General features: G+C 37.0%; 1 protein-coding gene across 1 annotated transcript; it reads right to left on the bottom strand.

Annotated features, from left to right (window-relative positions):
- Nucleotides 1-2,856: 2,856 nt before the first annotated feature.
- Nucleotides 2,857-14,508, bottom strand: LOC146563945 (hemicentin-1-like). Its single transcript, XM_085291347.1, has 18 exons — nucleotides 14,449-14,508; nucleotides 13,956-14,053; nucleotides 13,191-13,595; nucleotides 12,641-12,961; nucleotides 12,237-12,494; nucleotides 11,414-11,695; nucleotides 10,719-10,976; nucleotides 10,027-10,308; nucleotides 9,330-9,587; nucleotides 8,637-8,918; nucleotides 8,030-8,287; nucleotides 7,216-7,497; nucleotides 6,558-6,815; nucleotides 6,146-6,427; nucleotides 5,781-6,065; nucleotides 5,505-5,610; nucleotides 5,327-5,396; nucleotides 2,857-4,724 (listed from the first exon to the last, which is right to left on the bottom strand). The coding sequence occupies exons 2-18, from the start codon at nucleotides 14,002-14,004 to the stop codon at nucleotides 4,671-4,673; spliced, it is 3,990 nt and encodes a 1,329-aa protein (XP_085147473.1). The 5' UTR covers nucleotides 14,005-14,053; nucleotides 14,449-14,508; the 3' UTR covers nucleotides 2,857-4,670.
- Between the last annotated feature and the right edge of the window lie 1,269 nt (nucleotides 14,509-15,777).

Raw genomic sequence — 15,777 nt, 5'->3', positions numbered from 1 at the left:
TCATCTCTATTTCTTCCTCATTTTGCAACTAAATTCTTCGCAGACACTATTGATTTTTACAAACTGGCTTTCATAAATATAGCATGTTCTGTTGCACTAAATATCTTATATATGTTCATTATTATTATTTATTTTTGGTAAAAACCTGTATCTTAACTTAAGAATTTGACACACCAGCAGAAGTACTTAATTCAGTTTTTCATGAGACATTTTGCTCAGTTTTACGTCACTTCAACATAGTACAACACATACAGCAATAAACAAGCTTTGTTAATGGCTGCATGTATTAAAATTAAAAAGTCACATTAGAAAGGATTCTTGAGGCACATTGAAGACATTAAACAGCTTAAAGGATTTAAAATAAACTCTCACAGCATTTCCATTTTTCAGCCACATACAGCCTCTCTGCAACACTTCTGCATATTTATGTCTGTGAAGGTTCTCAGTCATCCAGGTCATCGTACCGGAAGCCCACACACACAAAATTTTCTTTGCAAGCTCCTTTGACTTCTGCATATTTAGATTTTTTTCTTTATCTATTAATATTCTGTGGTATCTTTACTATTCTTACTAAGGCGCTGTTGTGCCTTCTGTCTCTATGGAAACCTCTCGTTTGCAGTCTATTTGAGTTGCAACATTGTGTGGTGTGTGGTGCTTTAACTCTTACTTCAGTGAACAAATACTTAAATTTTCAAGTCTTCTATGAACCTCCATATTCTGCATCAGTCTTTCTCTTTTTCTTCCTCTTTTTTAGTGTCTTTTATTTTTCAGGTCTAGCAAACTCAAATGTCTCATAAACCGTATGAATCAAAAAACAGCAAGCAGGCAGGTGAGTTTCCCATAAGTTTTATTTTTTTCCAAAGAGAATCCCAAAACCTGACTGCTGTTGATGTGCTACTACACCACTTACACTCCAGAAGGAATCATGGGTTTCTAAGGCAGTGTGGGAGGAATGGCAGGACGCTAACTAGGAAGTAAACCAGACACAATAATAACTGAATGGAACTATCAAAAACCAAATTTATACAAGGTTGACTAATTTACCACAGATCAGACAGAGATGTTCATGTCTGAAGGCGACATTAACACCCAAAACATTCGGGCACGGAAACATTCTTCAGCACATCTGTGTTATAAGCATGGTTCAAATAACTTCAGACCTGGATTTACTGATTCCTGGTTATGGCCAATTCAGTAAGTTGAGACAGATTCTTTAAGACTAGGCAGTCTGTCAGATTAACAAATGATCTGATGTCTTTGATAGGGGGGGGGGAGAATGACACCTTCTAGAAAGTGAGAACTGTCTTAACAGAATGCAACAAGGCTCCCTCAATCTGCAGAGACCATAGAAAGAAAATTATTTTTACAGGCTAGTGTCCTGTATGAGCTTCTGTAGTAATCCTAGGGTAATGTGTTAGGAATGAAAGGATGCCACATCAGTTGATGGAAATGACATTTTTTAACTTACAGAGGGTTGAATTCACAGACACCTAAAAATCAAAGTGAAAAAATTATGCAACATGCTAATCTGACAAAATTTCATTAGAGCAACTTCAAATGGTACTTAGTAGTTTGTATGGACTTCACATGTTTGTATGCTTGCCTGACCATGTCAGGGCATGCTCCTAATGAGATGACGCTGGGGGGTGTCCTCCCAAATCTGGAGCAGGGCATCTCTGATTTCCTGGACGGTGTGAGGTGTAATTTGGTAGCATTGGATGGACCAAAACGTAATGTCCCAACGGTTTTCTGTTGGATTTAAGTTAGGAGAGCTTGGTGGGCACGTCAGTAGTGTCAATTCCTTCATCCTCCTGCATAATCTAACTGCATGAAACCGGACACGCTGAAAAATGTTACAGGTACAATATAACATTCTTCACGGCTTTTCAAGACCCTTTCATGTCTGTCAGATGTGCTCGGGGTGAACTGGTACTCATCTCTGAAGCACATCTGACAGCCAAAAACTTGTTTTTCTTGTCATCGAAAATCAAATGATTCAAAATCCAAAAAGAAATCTGATTTAATTTGAATTTGATTAAACTCAGTTTCAGTTTTCCAAACTGGTATAAAACTCTGTTTCAGCTACAACAGATGCTTGTGTTCCCTCTTTGGCCTTGGGTTTCTTGAGCAGGAAAAAGAAAGCCTGGGTCTTCAAAGGAGCCACTATAGAACCTTTAAAACACAAAATATTGATGGAATACATAAAGATGACATTCACACACATAAATACATTAGCAGTGGTCAAGAGAAGCACTCCATTTGCCATAAGATTCCAATTCAAATTGACAGTGTATCTTTGTATGTTCAGCTACTGCTGTGTTGTCTAATGAAAAGTATGAATAAAGGAAAGGAAAGTGCAAAGTTTCATAATAACATATAAGTTACACTATTATCTTATTTCAAAGGGTCAGCTCAACAAATTATCAACATTGTGCTATGTCAGAATACAAATTAAGAAAAATGAACAACAGTCAAGAACTGGAGTGTTTATTCTTGCAAGGGAGCAAATTCATCCAATACAAGGTTTCATGTAAGTGCTCGCAGTGGGAAGTCCGAAGTGAGCTTTTTATTGCATTTTACCATTCCCACCCTCCTCTGCCTTAAAACTGTAACACAACATCACTTTTCCTTCTTGGGGCTTTTCCCCCTGCTTTACTGTAGTTTCATGACTCTGGGTCATGTTGTCTGATATGGTTGATATTTCCATCACTAAGTGAAACTGTTCACAGATATTGCTGCTCTGATAACTTCACTGTGGTTACTTTGGTTGCTAACAGAGTGTCAGAGATTTACAGTTAACAAACAGTCAGGTGAATAAACAACACTGAGACACTTAAGATTGACAACGTGCGGCACGGGTGAAAAGCTCAGAGCAAATCACACCGAACTGCAGTATTCGTTTATTTTTATAGGTTACATCGTCAATATGCAAATATAATCACATTTCCTGTTACGCAGGTCCTGATGCTGTCTGTCTGTGTGTGTGTGTGTGTGTGTGTGTGTGTGTGTGTGTGTGTGTGTGTCACAAAGTATGTGTGTTGCAAGTCAATTTCTAAGAATAATATACTGCGAGTCAACTTCTGCAGATGTGTATTTCTGTACTGATCTCTTGTCAGTGTCACAGGGTCAGCTTGCTGTTTCAACAGAAAACTGTGTCTGGTGAAATATGTATAACATAACATTTGAAGCATAATCAAATAAAACAATAAAAATTCCTTAACACAGAGGTTGACAACTTCAGCCATAGCTTGTATGGAAGACACCAAATTATAGGTGAACACTTTCTACTTGCTGAGAGGTGTTGAAACTGTGAAGAAGGTGAAATGGTGACCATTCATTACATCTTGGTTTTTGCTGTAAGCCACAACTTTTGCTTTGAATGTGATTGTTTCTCTGCTTCCTTTTTGCATCACATTTTTTCAATTTTAACAACTGCTCATTGTCATGTTGTGTGACCAAGTAAGTAGAGCGCCAGTATCGCCAAAAATGTAAGGTACTCTAATGCCCTAATTTTTGGTGTGTGAGTGTACTGCTATTGATTATGATTCAATTTCTATAACTTAATTACAAATCTGAAACACTGTATCTGATCAGATCATGCTAAGATTTGCTTTACAGTGTGATAATTTTTTTGCTGTGTTAATATTTCACAATTGTAGATACCATGAGTGGGAATTTTATTTTAACCCAGTGTCTAAACAATGATGAAAATATACTGAAATTTTCAAGGTTGAAATTAAAGCTCTATTTCATGTTATGATATAGAAACCTGCTTGTGATACACCATTCAGAGCATTGGGCAGAATTAGAGATGTATAAAATACTCACTTGTATTAATGCATCATACAAGACCAGGCAAAATACAAAATCTGCAGCCAGGCAGCACCAGTGATAACAGACCACACATCTACTTGACTTATAATTTCACATGGGTAATGGGTTTACTCTGCCACTTTCTGGTGAGCACAATGAATGGCCAAAGAAAGCAAAAAGGTCTTATTTTGTTAGCAAAACAACAAAGAATAATAAATGAAAATGAGCAGAGACCATTAAAACTCAAACCACAAAAAGTATAGGTCACACTTTTCTAGAATGTTTAATTGATTTTTCTTTTTTTCTTTTCTTTTTTTTTTGGATAAAGACACAATCTTAAGTATATTGTCTTTGTCTGGACACTGTATTGTCACCAACATATATGTCAAGATTTTGTAATATTAAAAAAAAATCTCGATGTTTACTGTGGGCTAAGTCTTAAATAACATTTCTAAAAAGGAATCATATTAGCCCTACAAAGTTATTTTTTCTGACTAGATAGAAAATTTAAAGTATAGATTTATTCTTGTCAAATAAAACATGTAAAAGAAAACCGCATTATATCTTAGGGCACAGATCATTGAGGTGGTCCTTGGGATCTTACATATACACTTAATGAAGTGTCTAACTACCTGCAGAGAACTTTATTTGGGTTATTTAAAGAAAAAAAGACACAGTGACAGTAGAATAAGTGGGATCATTCACAGTGGAGTACACAGCTTCATCTTCTCCTTCCTCTTTTTCTGGTTGACAATGTTTCATCTCCAACTCCATCTCCTTCTCTTCTTTGGCCTCCAACATTTCCCTTTCCTTCTCAAGCATCTTCTACCTGTTCTGCTTTTACTGCTTTTTTGATTTCAGCATACTCCGTCTTTGTCCTCTCTTGCCTCTTTGCTGCTTTCCTGGCACTGCTGCTTTTCAACAGGGAAAAATTAACTGTCAGCATGTTGCAAGTATTTTTGAGTTAACCAACTTAGAAGTTACATTCATGCTTAAACATCAGTGACCTGTTCATCAACTGTTTATGGCAAAACTAATAACCTATGTTGTTTATTCATATTATTGTGTTTATTGTGTATAGTGTTGTGTCACTTTTGTCACTCTTATTCCAACATACTTCTTTTTGTGTCTTTTTGTGCAACTAAATGTCTGTGTATTCTGTCTGTTTGGTGTTTAGAGGGCATTGATGCCTAAACAGAGTCATTGCTTCTCAGACTTACTTCAAAATTGCATCATGATACCGTACTCCTTTTCTAACACGTCATTGTGCAGTTTGTGTTTCAGGACAATTCTACAAAACCTACTTCTCTGAATTGCGTTAGACTCAGTAGAAAGATAAAGGGATCCAACTAATTGTGTTTTGACTCAGACCGAATTTCTTTTTCTTTTGTAGAAACTTGGAGCAGGATGGGCCACTTTATATGTGAATGTATAGTAAGAGTATGGACACTTAAGTTTTCTGAGCATTTGTGTAGAAAGTCATACCAAAAAAAAGTCAAATGAACATAAATACCAGTTTATCATCTTGATGTTTCTCCATCTCCAAAGTCTCATCTGAATTTTTTGAGGTCTTCTGATTTTTTCTATAGAAAGGGGTGTTTTTAGAGAAGTACATTTATGTTCAAATTTATCTACAGAAAAAAACAACAGCTAACTAATATTAATAATAATTATAAAAGCAAGTGCTTTACCTGTACCAATTTTTGGTAAAACAGCAAACGATTGCTGAAAGAACTACTGCAGCCAAAATGCCAATGATGACTTTCATGTATCCCTGCCTTAAATTAGACGATTGCTCTGCACTCCAAAAAATAACAACATAAAAAATTATGGTCCAGGTTGTTTTGAATTAGATAAAGCAAATACAAACTATAAATGACAGCCTAATTAGCAAGGCTGCATTAAGAAAATGTGGTACGTAAAAAGTGAACGTGGCAGTGAAAGGTGTTTAGATGGAAAACACATACCATGTTTTTCAGGCAAGTTTTGGTGGATCAGTAGGTTTTCTCTATTCTCTCCATTTCCATTGTTACTCACACATTCCACAGTGCTGTTGCTATGTTTGTTTACAGTTACACTGACAGTGCTGTTGACTGTGTGTTTAGAGACCATAGTAATGACAGAATACTCAGTGTGGTTCTTTAGGAGCGGCCATTTGATGGTAGGTAAAGGAAACCCTTCACTGATACACACACAGGTCAAAACCTCTGACTGAAGCACACATCCAGAGCCATCCTGGGTCTCTGAAAACCCTGTAAGCACATGATTAGACTCATAAAACAAAGGAAGGTGTACATAAACTTCAGATTCAAGATCATTGTGTTCCACTTACAAGTCACAGTCACACTGGCATGTATAGTAATGGCTTTGTCCAGATATTTCGCTGTGCAGACATATTGTCCAGAATACTCAGCTGTCACATTATGAATGACAAGTGTAGATGATCCAGTGCCATTGTGCAGGTCAGTGTAATTTCCACTCAGAAGGTTTGTGTTGGAGCTACGTTTTTTCCACATGATAAGAGCTGGAGGGAAACTCTCAGCACTGCAGGTCAAATTCAGAACATCTCCCTTCTTAACAGTTGTAGTCCCGATAATCTGAGGTTTTCTTTTATCTGTGGGATAACAGATTTTTTTTTTTGTGATCACCAACAAGAGAATCTGCCTAAATAGTCAATATGCAAAGATGTTTAGATGGCATCACACATTTAACCATATAGTAAAAGCAAAAAGTTGTATACATACATATCACTGTTACATGGACTTCCTCTTTTAGAGTGTTACTCATATATTTAGCTGTACAGATGTACTGTCCAGAATCTTCTGCGGTTCCATTAGGGATGACAAGCGTAGCTGATCCAGTGTCGTTGTGCAGGTTTGTGACAGAAGTCAATTTAGACCACATAATGAGAGATGGAGGGAAACTTTCAACACTGCAGGTCAGATTTAGATCGTCTCCCTCCTTTATACTTGTGTTCCCAGTAATCTGAGGTTTTCTTGTATCTGTGGAGCACAACTCAGTTAGTATTCCAGGGTTTTACCCATTACTGCTGTACTGCTCCCCACTACAGTCACCAAATCATCATAACACGAAAAATTATATTTGATCCCTCAAGCAGATTTTAAGAGACTTGCAGAATCAATGCCTGTTACCACAACATGTGTTGGACCACTGTGAGAACACAACACTTTTTGGTTTTTAATGTTTCCTTTGCTTTAACCAGCAGTTTTTGTCTTCATGTAATGAAATTTGATAACCATTTATACTGCATCCTTAAAAAAATATTTCCTCACGTCATTATGGCTAGTAAAATGTAAAGACCAAAATATCTGACTACCAATGACGTAAAAACAATTGTGTACATACATTATAGACACCTGGAGACTGGTAAAGTTTACTTACAAGTTACAGCCACATTGACGTAAGAAGTCATAGTTGTGTCCAGATGTGTTGCTGTACAGATGTACTGTCCAGAATGTTCTGTTGTCACATTCTGGATGAAAACTGTAGCTGATCCAGTGTCACTGGTTAGGACAGTGTAAGTTCTATTCTGAAGAATTGTGGTGGAATTAAGTTTTTTCCACATAATAAGTGATGGAGGGAAACTTTGAACACTGCAGGTCAAATTCAGAACATCTCCCTCCTTGACTGTTGTATTCCCGATGATCTGAGGTTTCCTTTTATCTGCAGAGCACATTTCAGTAACTTAAATAAGCACCATGAAAGGAACACTGGCAGATAACCCTTCTGTGAAAATTTGTAATGAGATTTTGAAAAGAAAAGAAATAAGATTTTTGATACTGGCACTAATAATATTATTCACAAACTGATCTGACACTGCGTGTATAATATTACATGGACAGTGCAAAGTGAAACAGATTTCAGCAGCATTGAAGATACATCTTGATTTTTGCAGATGTCACTTGCGGTTTCAACTGGCTCTCAAATACATGTGCAACATTTGCTGTGGTTTTCTGCAAAGTTGTTTTCCCCACAATATACCTTGTGTTCTGCATGTTATTTCATAGCATTGTGTTTTCATTTGTTTGTTTTTTGTTACTCTGTACCTACAAAGAACACATGTACACATCATCTGCATGTTATTCTTTATGTATTTTTTATGTTAGCAGTCACAATTTCAGTTACCAGATCGGGGGAAATATAACTGTGCTGTATTATAAATGTTCTGTCTTATAGCAAAAAGTTGTGTACTTACAAATCACTTTTACATTGACTTTGTCCTTCAGGGCATAGTCCATATAGTTAGTTGTACAGATGTACTGTCCAGAATGTTCTGCTGTTGCATTTGAGATGATAAATGTAGCTGATCCAGTGTCATTGTGCAGGTTTGTGTTGGAACCAAGTTTAGACCACACAACCAGGGATGGAGGGACACTTTCAACACTGCAGGTCAGATTCAGGACATCTCCCTCCTTCACAGTTGTGTTTCCAATGATCTGAGGTCTTCTTGTATCTGTGGAGCACACCAGCATTTTATTCAGGATAAGGAGAGAGAAAACAACTAAAAGAATTATTAAGGATGAACCAACCAAACAAACAAACAAACAAAAACAGAAGAAAATAAAGTTCTTATGTTCTTTGATCACACAGAATAATAATAATAATTCTGTGATGCTGTGCAGGCATTTAACTGGCTGCCATGTTTGTATTGTTTTTTTTTTAAGAATCAATATTAAAATGGACTGTAGCTGTAGTGATCCAGCCTCATAATAAGACATTTTATTTTATTTTTTTTCAACAATTATCTTTTTATATCACATACATACATCTTGAGATTAATGAAACTGGCAATGTCTACTTACAAGTCACAGTCACATTGACATAAGAAGTCATAGTTGTGTCCAGATGTGTTGCTGTACAGATGTACTGTCCAGACTGTTTTGTTGTTACATTTGCGATAACAAGTGTAGCTGATCCAGTGTCATTGTACGCGTCAGTGTAGGTTCCATTGTGTCGGCTTGGGTTAGAAGTAGGTTTAGACCACATGACCAGAGATGGAGGGAAACTTTCAACACTGCAGGTCAAATTCAGAACATCTCCCTCCCTGATTGTTGTATTCCCGATGATCTGAGGTTTCCTTTTATCTGTGGAGTGTATTTAAATCTTTTAAAGAGGGAGACATTAACACTGCCACAGATCATGGTAATGAGAAACTGCTACTGCAGTTTTGCAGTGAAAGCTTCTAAAATAGGTTAATGTTTGACATGTGTAACATTATGTATATTCACTGAGCAAAGTGCCAAACTTTAGCTGCACTTGAAATACAATTAGTTACTGTAGAATGTCAAAGGAAATTTAGAATGGCTCTCAAATACACATGCAACAATTGTTGTGCTTCATTAAACTGAAAGAAACAAGATGCACATTTGCATAGTGACTGCATTGTTTGCTTTGTTGTTCTCCTTGTGATTCACAATTTCAGTTACGTGATAGGAAGAAAAAAAATGAACAGTACTATAAATATTCTGTCCAAAAACATAAGGTTTTGTACTTACATATCACTGTTATGTTGAATTTATCCTTAAGGGTAGTGTTCATATATTTAGCTGTACAGATGTACTGTCCAGAATCTTCTGTTGTCACATTCAGGACGGCAAGTTTGGCTGATCCAGTGTCACTGTGCAGGTTTGTGTTGGAACCAAGTTTAGACCACACAACCAGGGATGGAGGGACACTTTCAACACTGCAGGTCAGATTCAGAACATCTCCCTCCTTCACAGTTGTGTTTCCAATGATCCAAGGTCTTCTTGTGTCTGTGGAGCACACCAGCATTTCATTCAGGATAAGGTGAGAGAAAACAACTCAAAAAAAATATTAACAATGAACCAAAAAAAGAAAGACACCCCCCCCCCCCCCCCCCCCCAAAAAAAAAAAAAGAAAAAAGAAAAAATGGAAACCTGGTCCACACAGAACAGTCAGGGATTCTAATATTTATATAATGTTGTCCAGGTATTTAACTAGCTGGCATGTTTTGCTTTTATTTCCCCCACCAGTGCGAACCACTCTAATCATCAAATCACCAGAGAAGGAAGAATGATGTTTCAACTCCATGATGTTTAATTCATTTTAAGAATTAATGTTAAAATGGAATGTAGCTGTTATGGTAGCCTGTAGTGATCCAGCCTCATAATAAGGCATTTTATATCATATTCATATATCTTGAGATTAATGAGACTGGTAATGTCTACTTACAAGTCACAGTCACATTGACATAAGAAGTCATAGTTGTGTCCAGATGTGTTGCTGTACAGATGTACTGTCCAGACTGTTCTGCTGTCACATTTGGGATGACAAGTGTAGCTGATCCAGTGTCATTGTGCGCGTCAGTGTAGGTTTCATTGTGTCGGCTTGGGTTAGAAGTAGGTTTAGACCACATGACCAGAGATGGAGGGAAACTTTCAACACTGCAGGTCAAATTCAGAACATCTCCCTCCCTGATTGTTGTATTCCCGATGATCTGAGGTTTCCTTTTATCTGTGGAGTGTATTTAAATCTTTTAAAGAGGGAGAAATTAACACTGCATAGATCATGGTGATGAGAAACTGCTACTGCAGTTTTGCAGTGAAAGCTTCTAAAATAGGTTAATGTTTGACATGTGTAACATTATGTATATTCACTGAGCAAAGTGCCAAACTTTAGCTGCACTTGAAATACAATTAGTTACTGTAGAATGTCAAAGGAAATTTAGAATGGCTCTCAAATACACATGCAACAATTGTTGTGCTTCATTAAACTGAAAGAAACAAGATGCACATTTGCATAGTGACTGCATTGTTTGCTTTGTTGTTCTCCTTGTGATTCACAATTTCAGTTACGTGATAGGAAGAAAAAAAATGAACAGTACTATAAATATTCTGTCCAAAAACATAAGGTTTTGTACTTACATATCACTGTTATGTTGAATTTATCCTTAAGGGTAGTGTTCATATATTTAGCTGTACAGATGTACTGTCCAGAATCTTCTGTTGTCACATTCAGGACGGCAAGTTTGGCTGATCCAGTGTCACTGTGCAGGTTTGTGTTGGAACCAAGTTTAGACCACACAACCAGGGATGGAGGGACACTTTCAACACTGCAGGTCAGATTCAGAACATCTCCCTCCTTCACAGTTGTGTCTCCAATGATCCAAGGTCTTCTTGTGTCTGTGGAGCACACCAGCATTTCATTCAGGATAAGGTGAGAGAAAACAACTCAAAAAAAATATTAACAATGAACCAAAAAAAGAAAGACACCCCCCCCCCCCCCCCCCCAAAAAAAAAAAAAGAAAAAAGAAAAAATGGAAACCTGGTCCACACAGAACAGTCAGGGATTCTAATATTTATATAATGTTGTCCAGGTATTTAACTAGCTGGCATGTTTTGCTTTTATTTCCCCCACCAGTGCGAACCACTCTAATCATCAAATCACCAGAGAAGGAAGAATGATGTTTCAACTCCATGATGTTTAATTCATTTTAAGAATTAATGTTAAAATGGAATGTAGCTGTTATGGTAGCCTGTAGTGATCCAGCCTCATAATAAGGCATTTTATATCATATTCATATATCTTGAGATTAATGAGACTGGTAATGTCTACTTACAAGTCACAGTCACATTGACATAAGAAGTCATAGTTGTGTCCAGATGTGTTGCTGTACAGATGTACTGTCCAGACTGTTCTGCTGTCACATTTGGGATGACAAGTGTAGCTGATCCAGTGTCATTGTGCGCGTCAGTGTAGGTTTCATTGTGTCGGCTTGGGTTAGAAGTAGGTTTAGACCACATGACCAGAGATGGAGGGAAACTTTCAACACTGCAGGTCAAATTCAGAACATCTCCCTCCCTGATTGTTGTATTCCCGATGATCTGAGGTTTCCTTTTATCTGTGGAGTGTATTTAAATCTTTTAAAGAGGGAGACATTAACACTGCATAGATCATGGTGATGAGACACAATATGCAGTTCTGCAGTAAAAGCTGCTAAGGTAGGTTGATGTGTTACATGTGTGACATTATATATATTCCCTGAGCAAAGTGCCAAAATTCAGCAAATTGGTTTCTGTAGAACGTCAAAAGAAGTTTAGAATGGCTGTCAAATACAAGATTAATAAAGACTCCCCAAAGTTGATTTTGTTCATTTGGATGTAGCGTTTTCAGTGGGAGAAACGTTTCATCACTCACCCAAGTGACTTCTTCAGTCTCAGCTGACTTCAGGTTACCCCAATTTTATAAACAGTACATTTGCATAATGACTGAAACCAGCACCACTGAAGGAACAATGGGCTGGGAGGTCAGTTCCTTGATAATTAATGAGAATTTGCATTTTTGATCAAGGAACTGACCTCCCAGCCCATTGTTCCTTCAGTGACCAATGCATGATTGAGCATGCATCAAGACATTAATAAAAAACGATAATGCCTACTTACAAGTCACAGTCACATTGACATAAGAAGTCATAGTTGTGTCCAGATGTGTTGCTGTACAGATGTACTGTCCAGAATCTTCTGTTGTCACATTCTGGATGGCAAGTTTGGCTGATCCAGTGTCATTGTGCAGGTTTGTGACAGAACCAAGTTTAGACCATAAAATCAGAGATGGAGGGAAACTTTCAACACTGCAGGTCAGATTCAGATTGTCTCCCTCTTTAACAGTTGTGATGCCAGTAATTTGAAATTTTTTCATATCTATGAGACAAAACATATAAATTACACAATCATGTAGTTTCCCTAACTTTCTGACTTTCTTGCTAGAAGAATGCAGCTGACACTGCACAACTCAACAGATTTCAGGAAAAAAAAAAAAGCTAGTTTAATACTATAAAAGTACTTACAGTTCACATTCAAACCCAAAGTCTCTTCTTTCATTATTTTGCCAATGAAGTGTACTTTACAGGTCACATTGGTGTTGTGGTTTTCAGATGAAGGGTTAAAGGTCAAAGTTGACACATGTCTTTGTGTGAAAGGAGTCAGACCCTCAGTCTTAAACGCAGTGCTATTTCCTGTAATGTAAGATTCAGTCCCTCCTGCTCCTCTCCATGTCCAGGTGATTTGAGGAACAGATCCAGAGCAGAGACCAGGAGCAGTGCAGGTCAGTGTGGCCTGCTGTCCCTCTGTCAGTGTGGGAATCATTACTGTGGGCTTCTGATTAAGACCTAATAGAAGTATTGGGCATTAGTGGAATCAAATTTAGCCTTGATGAAAGAAATATTTTGCTGGCCACTAGTTGGATCTACTGCAGCTCCTATTAGATTTCCACAGAGGATCAACCAATTCCCGAAATTAAATAATACTTCATTTAAGATTGTAAAAATACTAAATATGAGGTTTCACAAGACTGAGTATTTAAAATCAGCATTATTCTTCTTGGAATAGCTTTCATACCTTTAACAGAGACAGTTACTCTAGGAATGAATGTGAATCCATCTTGTTTTCCATTCAGTTCACCAGTAACTCTGAGCTGATATGATCCTGAATCAGACTCTTTCAGATCATTAATGATGATGCTGCAGTTCTTTTGAGTCACATCAGGCTCCAAACGTGAGACTCGTCCTTCAAACGCAGCCTGAGCTTTTTTCTCAGTGTTTTTGTTGCTGTGAAATATTATGTCAGCATCGCTGCAGCTGTGTTGAGATGCTTCACATTCGTACCAAACTGTATGTTTGGGTGTAAACTCATCAGCAGTAGTGAAAGAACATGGGATCACAACACAGAGTCCAGCCTCTGCTGTAAGTTCTTGCTCACTGAGAGTCACACAGTATCTTCCAACACAGTGTTGTCGTCCCCAGGCTGAGGCACAAACAGGGAGATACACATAGTGACAGAGAATATTTAGTTTATAACAATAAATATGATTTTTAATAAATATACTTCAATAGCTTTCCTGTTTTACATATGTTGCTTGTTTGAGTGTAGTATATGCAACAATCAGAATTTTACATATTTCTTAGCCTGTAGTAAGTTTTGTTACAAAGATTTATATAAAATGGCATAAAGGTCAACAGATAACAGTAACACTACTAACTTATGATAAAGTCTTGGTAGAATAAATAATGATTTGTATGTTAGAAAAACAGTTTCACTTGCAAATTTATGAAAGAAATATATATGTTGGCTGAATTACAGGTTGATAACAAAGTAGACACAAACCTGTTTCAGCACTGCTGAAAAGCAGAGTTGCCCAGATGAGAACAAACATCCTTGATGCCCGATGCTCAACAGATTCAGTCTCTCTCTCCTTAGAATAACTAATATAGATGATGCCGTAAACATGCAGGAATAAAAACAAAAATCAAAACAAAAATCAAATTCAACAATTCAGATCGATTAAACGTGATCAGTTATTTGCTCCTGTTTGTCTATATGTTACCCACACCTGTGATTACACCACTACCTTAAAAAGTAATCTTTGTGTCATCCATCCTGAAACATTACTTGATGAATAAAAATGTTCTTACAGTGCTTCAGCGACACTTATACAATAAATGTAAAACACCTGCCATATAACAGAGCAGCATCATCCATGTAATCTATGCATAATGGTATTTTTATTTTACCAGACCTGCTATTGATGTAAAAAAAAAATAGATTTTCTTTTTTGTATTTAAAAAGATATTTTAAAACACATTAAATTTTTTCTTACCTGTTTTGCCTTGTTCTCTCTCCTCACTGATGTCCGCTGACTACTTAAATGTAAGTTTCTGTTTCTCGCCTCTCTCTTTTCTGTTTTTTTCCCTCTTTTTGTAGCACAATTTCAGGAAGTTTCTCGTCACACCAATGAACTTGACCGACTGGCTTTCCAACCTTTTACAGGGCAATCATTGCAAAACACAGACATTCATAATTTCAACCCTAGAGTGTAACTAGAGTGTGCGAAAGGACTTTTTTTTTTTACTTGTGTGATATTTCAAAATGTTTTATTTTTAGGATGTCAATCAATGTCACTGAAGTATACATTTTTACATATAGTATGTACAGTATATAAAAACTATGGGAAAAGCAAACAAAAACTTAAAGGAACATTTTTATGAACATTTTTCTTGATACACACTTCACAAATACTACACAAATACAGTACTTGCTCCCGTAAGTTGGTAATGACGGTAAGTAAGATAATGTGAGAAAGCATTTAAAGTTTTTTCACAGAATAAATTCACTTAAGTTAATTCACCATATTTAGCATGTGTATACAATCTACTGTGTGTTGTGCTATCCTGTGGTAGGATAATTGATGGGCTGTCTTCCATTAAGCAACCAAATGTCAGGGGCGGGGTCTGTGACCCAGTGTTTTCAGATTATTTTGTATTTTTGATTTTCTCATGTTAAGTTGGTGATAATAAGTTCTTGTCTTATTATTAGTTAGGATTTAGCTGAGCTTTATTCTGGATTTTGTTTTTTAATCCATGTTTCCTTGGTTATGTGTCATGTTTCCTGTCCAGTCTGTCATGTGTTTCATGTCTGTGTTGTGTCCACGTTGTCAAGCTCGTGTGTCATGTCTACGCCTCTCCATATTTTCTGTTTTATTTTGAAGATTGTAGTGTTTCCATGTTCACTGTGTTTTGTTTTACTTCCCCCTGTGGCAACATGTTCATTTGTGTCACCTGTGTTTCCCCAGGTGTTTCCACTTCCCTCATTACCCGTCTGTTTCTTTAAGTCGCCTGTTACCTGTTACCAGGTTCATGTTCATGTTTAGACTTTTTCTCGCTATGTTTGCATGTTCCTGTTCAGTTCCGTCTTCCTGTCCCATGTCTTAGGTGTCATAGATAGTCATAGTTTTTCCCAGTTTAGGTTTCAGTTTTCTTTCTCCCTTGTTTTCCGTTTTTTGTATCACCCGCAGTAAAGGTTAATTTTTTGTTTAAACACCAGTTCATTTCTCCTGTGTCTGCGTTTTGGGTCCGTTTCATAAACACACCGGCGTTTTTCACCAGGACACCAAATAGATTGATTCAGAAAAAAAAAAATTAGTACACTT

This window comes from Mchenga conophoros, linkage group LG11, assembly GCF_057382185.1.
Source record: "Mchenga conophoros isolate Kocher_MC1m ecotype Shallow Benthic linkage group LG11, M_conophoros_male_GT1.1, whole genome shotgun sequence".
NCBI lineage: Eukaryota > Metazoa > Chordata > Actinopteri > Cichliformes > Cichlidae > Mchenga > Mchenga conophoros.
This window is presented reverse-complemented; position numbering and strand designations above follow the sequence as displayed.

Bases quoted from the DNA above. Each gene is read 5' to 3' on its own strand.
- LOC146563945 (XM_085291347.1), bottom strand. From the start codon at position 14,004: ATGTTTGTTCTCATCTGGGCAACTCTGCTTTTCAGCAGTGCTGAAACA. The intron at 12,495-12,640 runs GTAAGTACTTTT...TTTGTCTCATAG, and splicing joins TTTGGGTTTGAATGTGAACT to ATATGAAAAAATTTCAAATT. The intron at 6,428-6,557 runs GTATGTATACAA...GTTATCCCACAG, and splicing joins AGTCCATGTAACAGTGATAT to ATAAAAGAAAACCTCAGATT.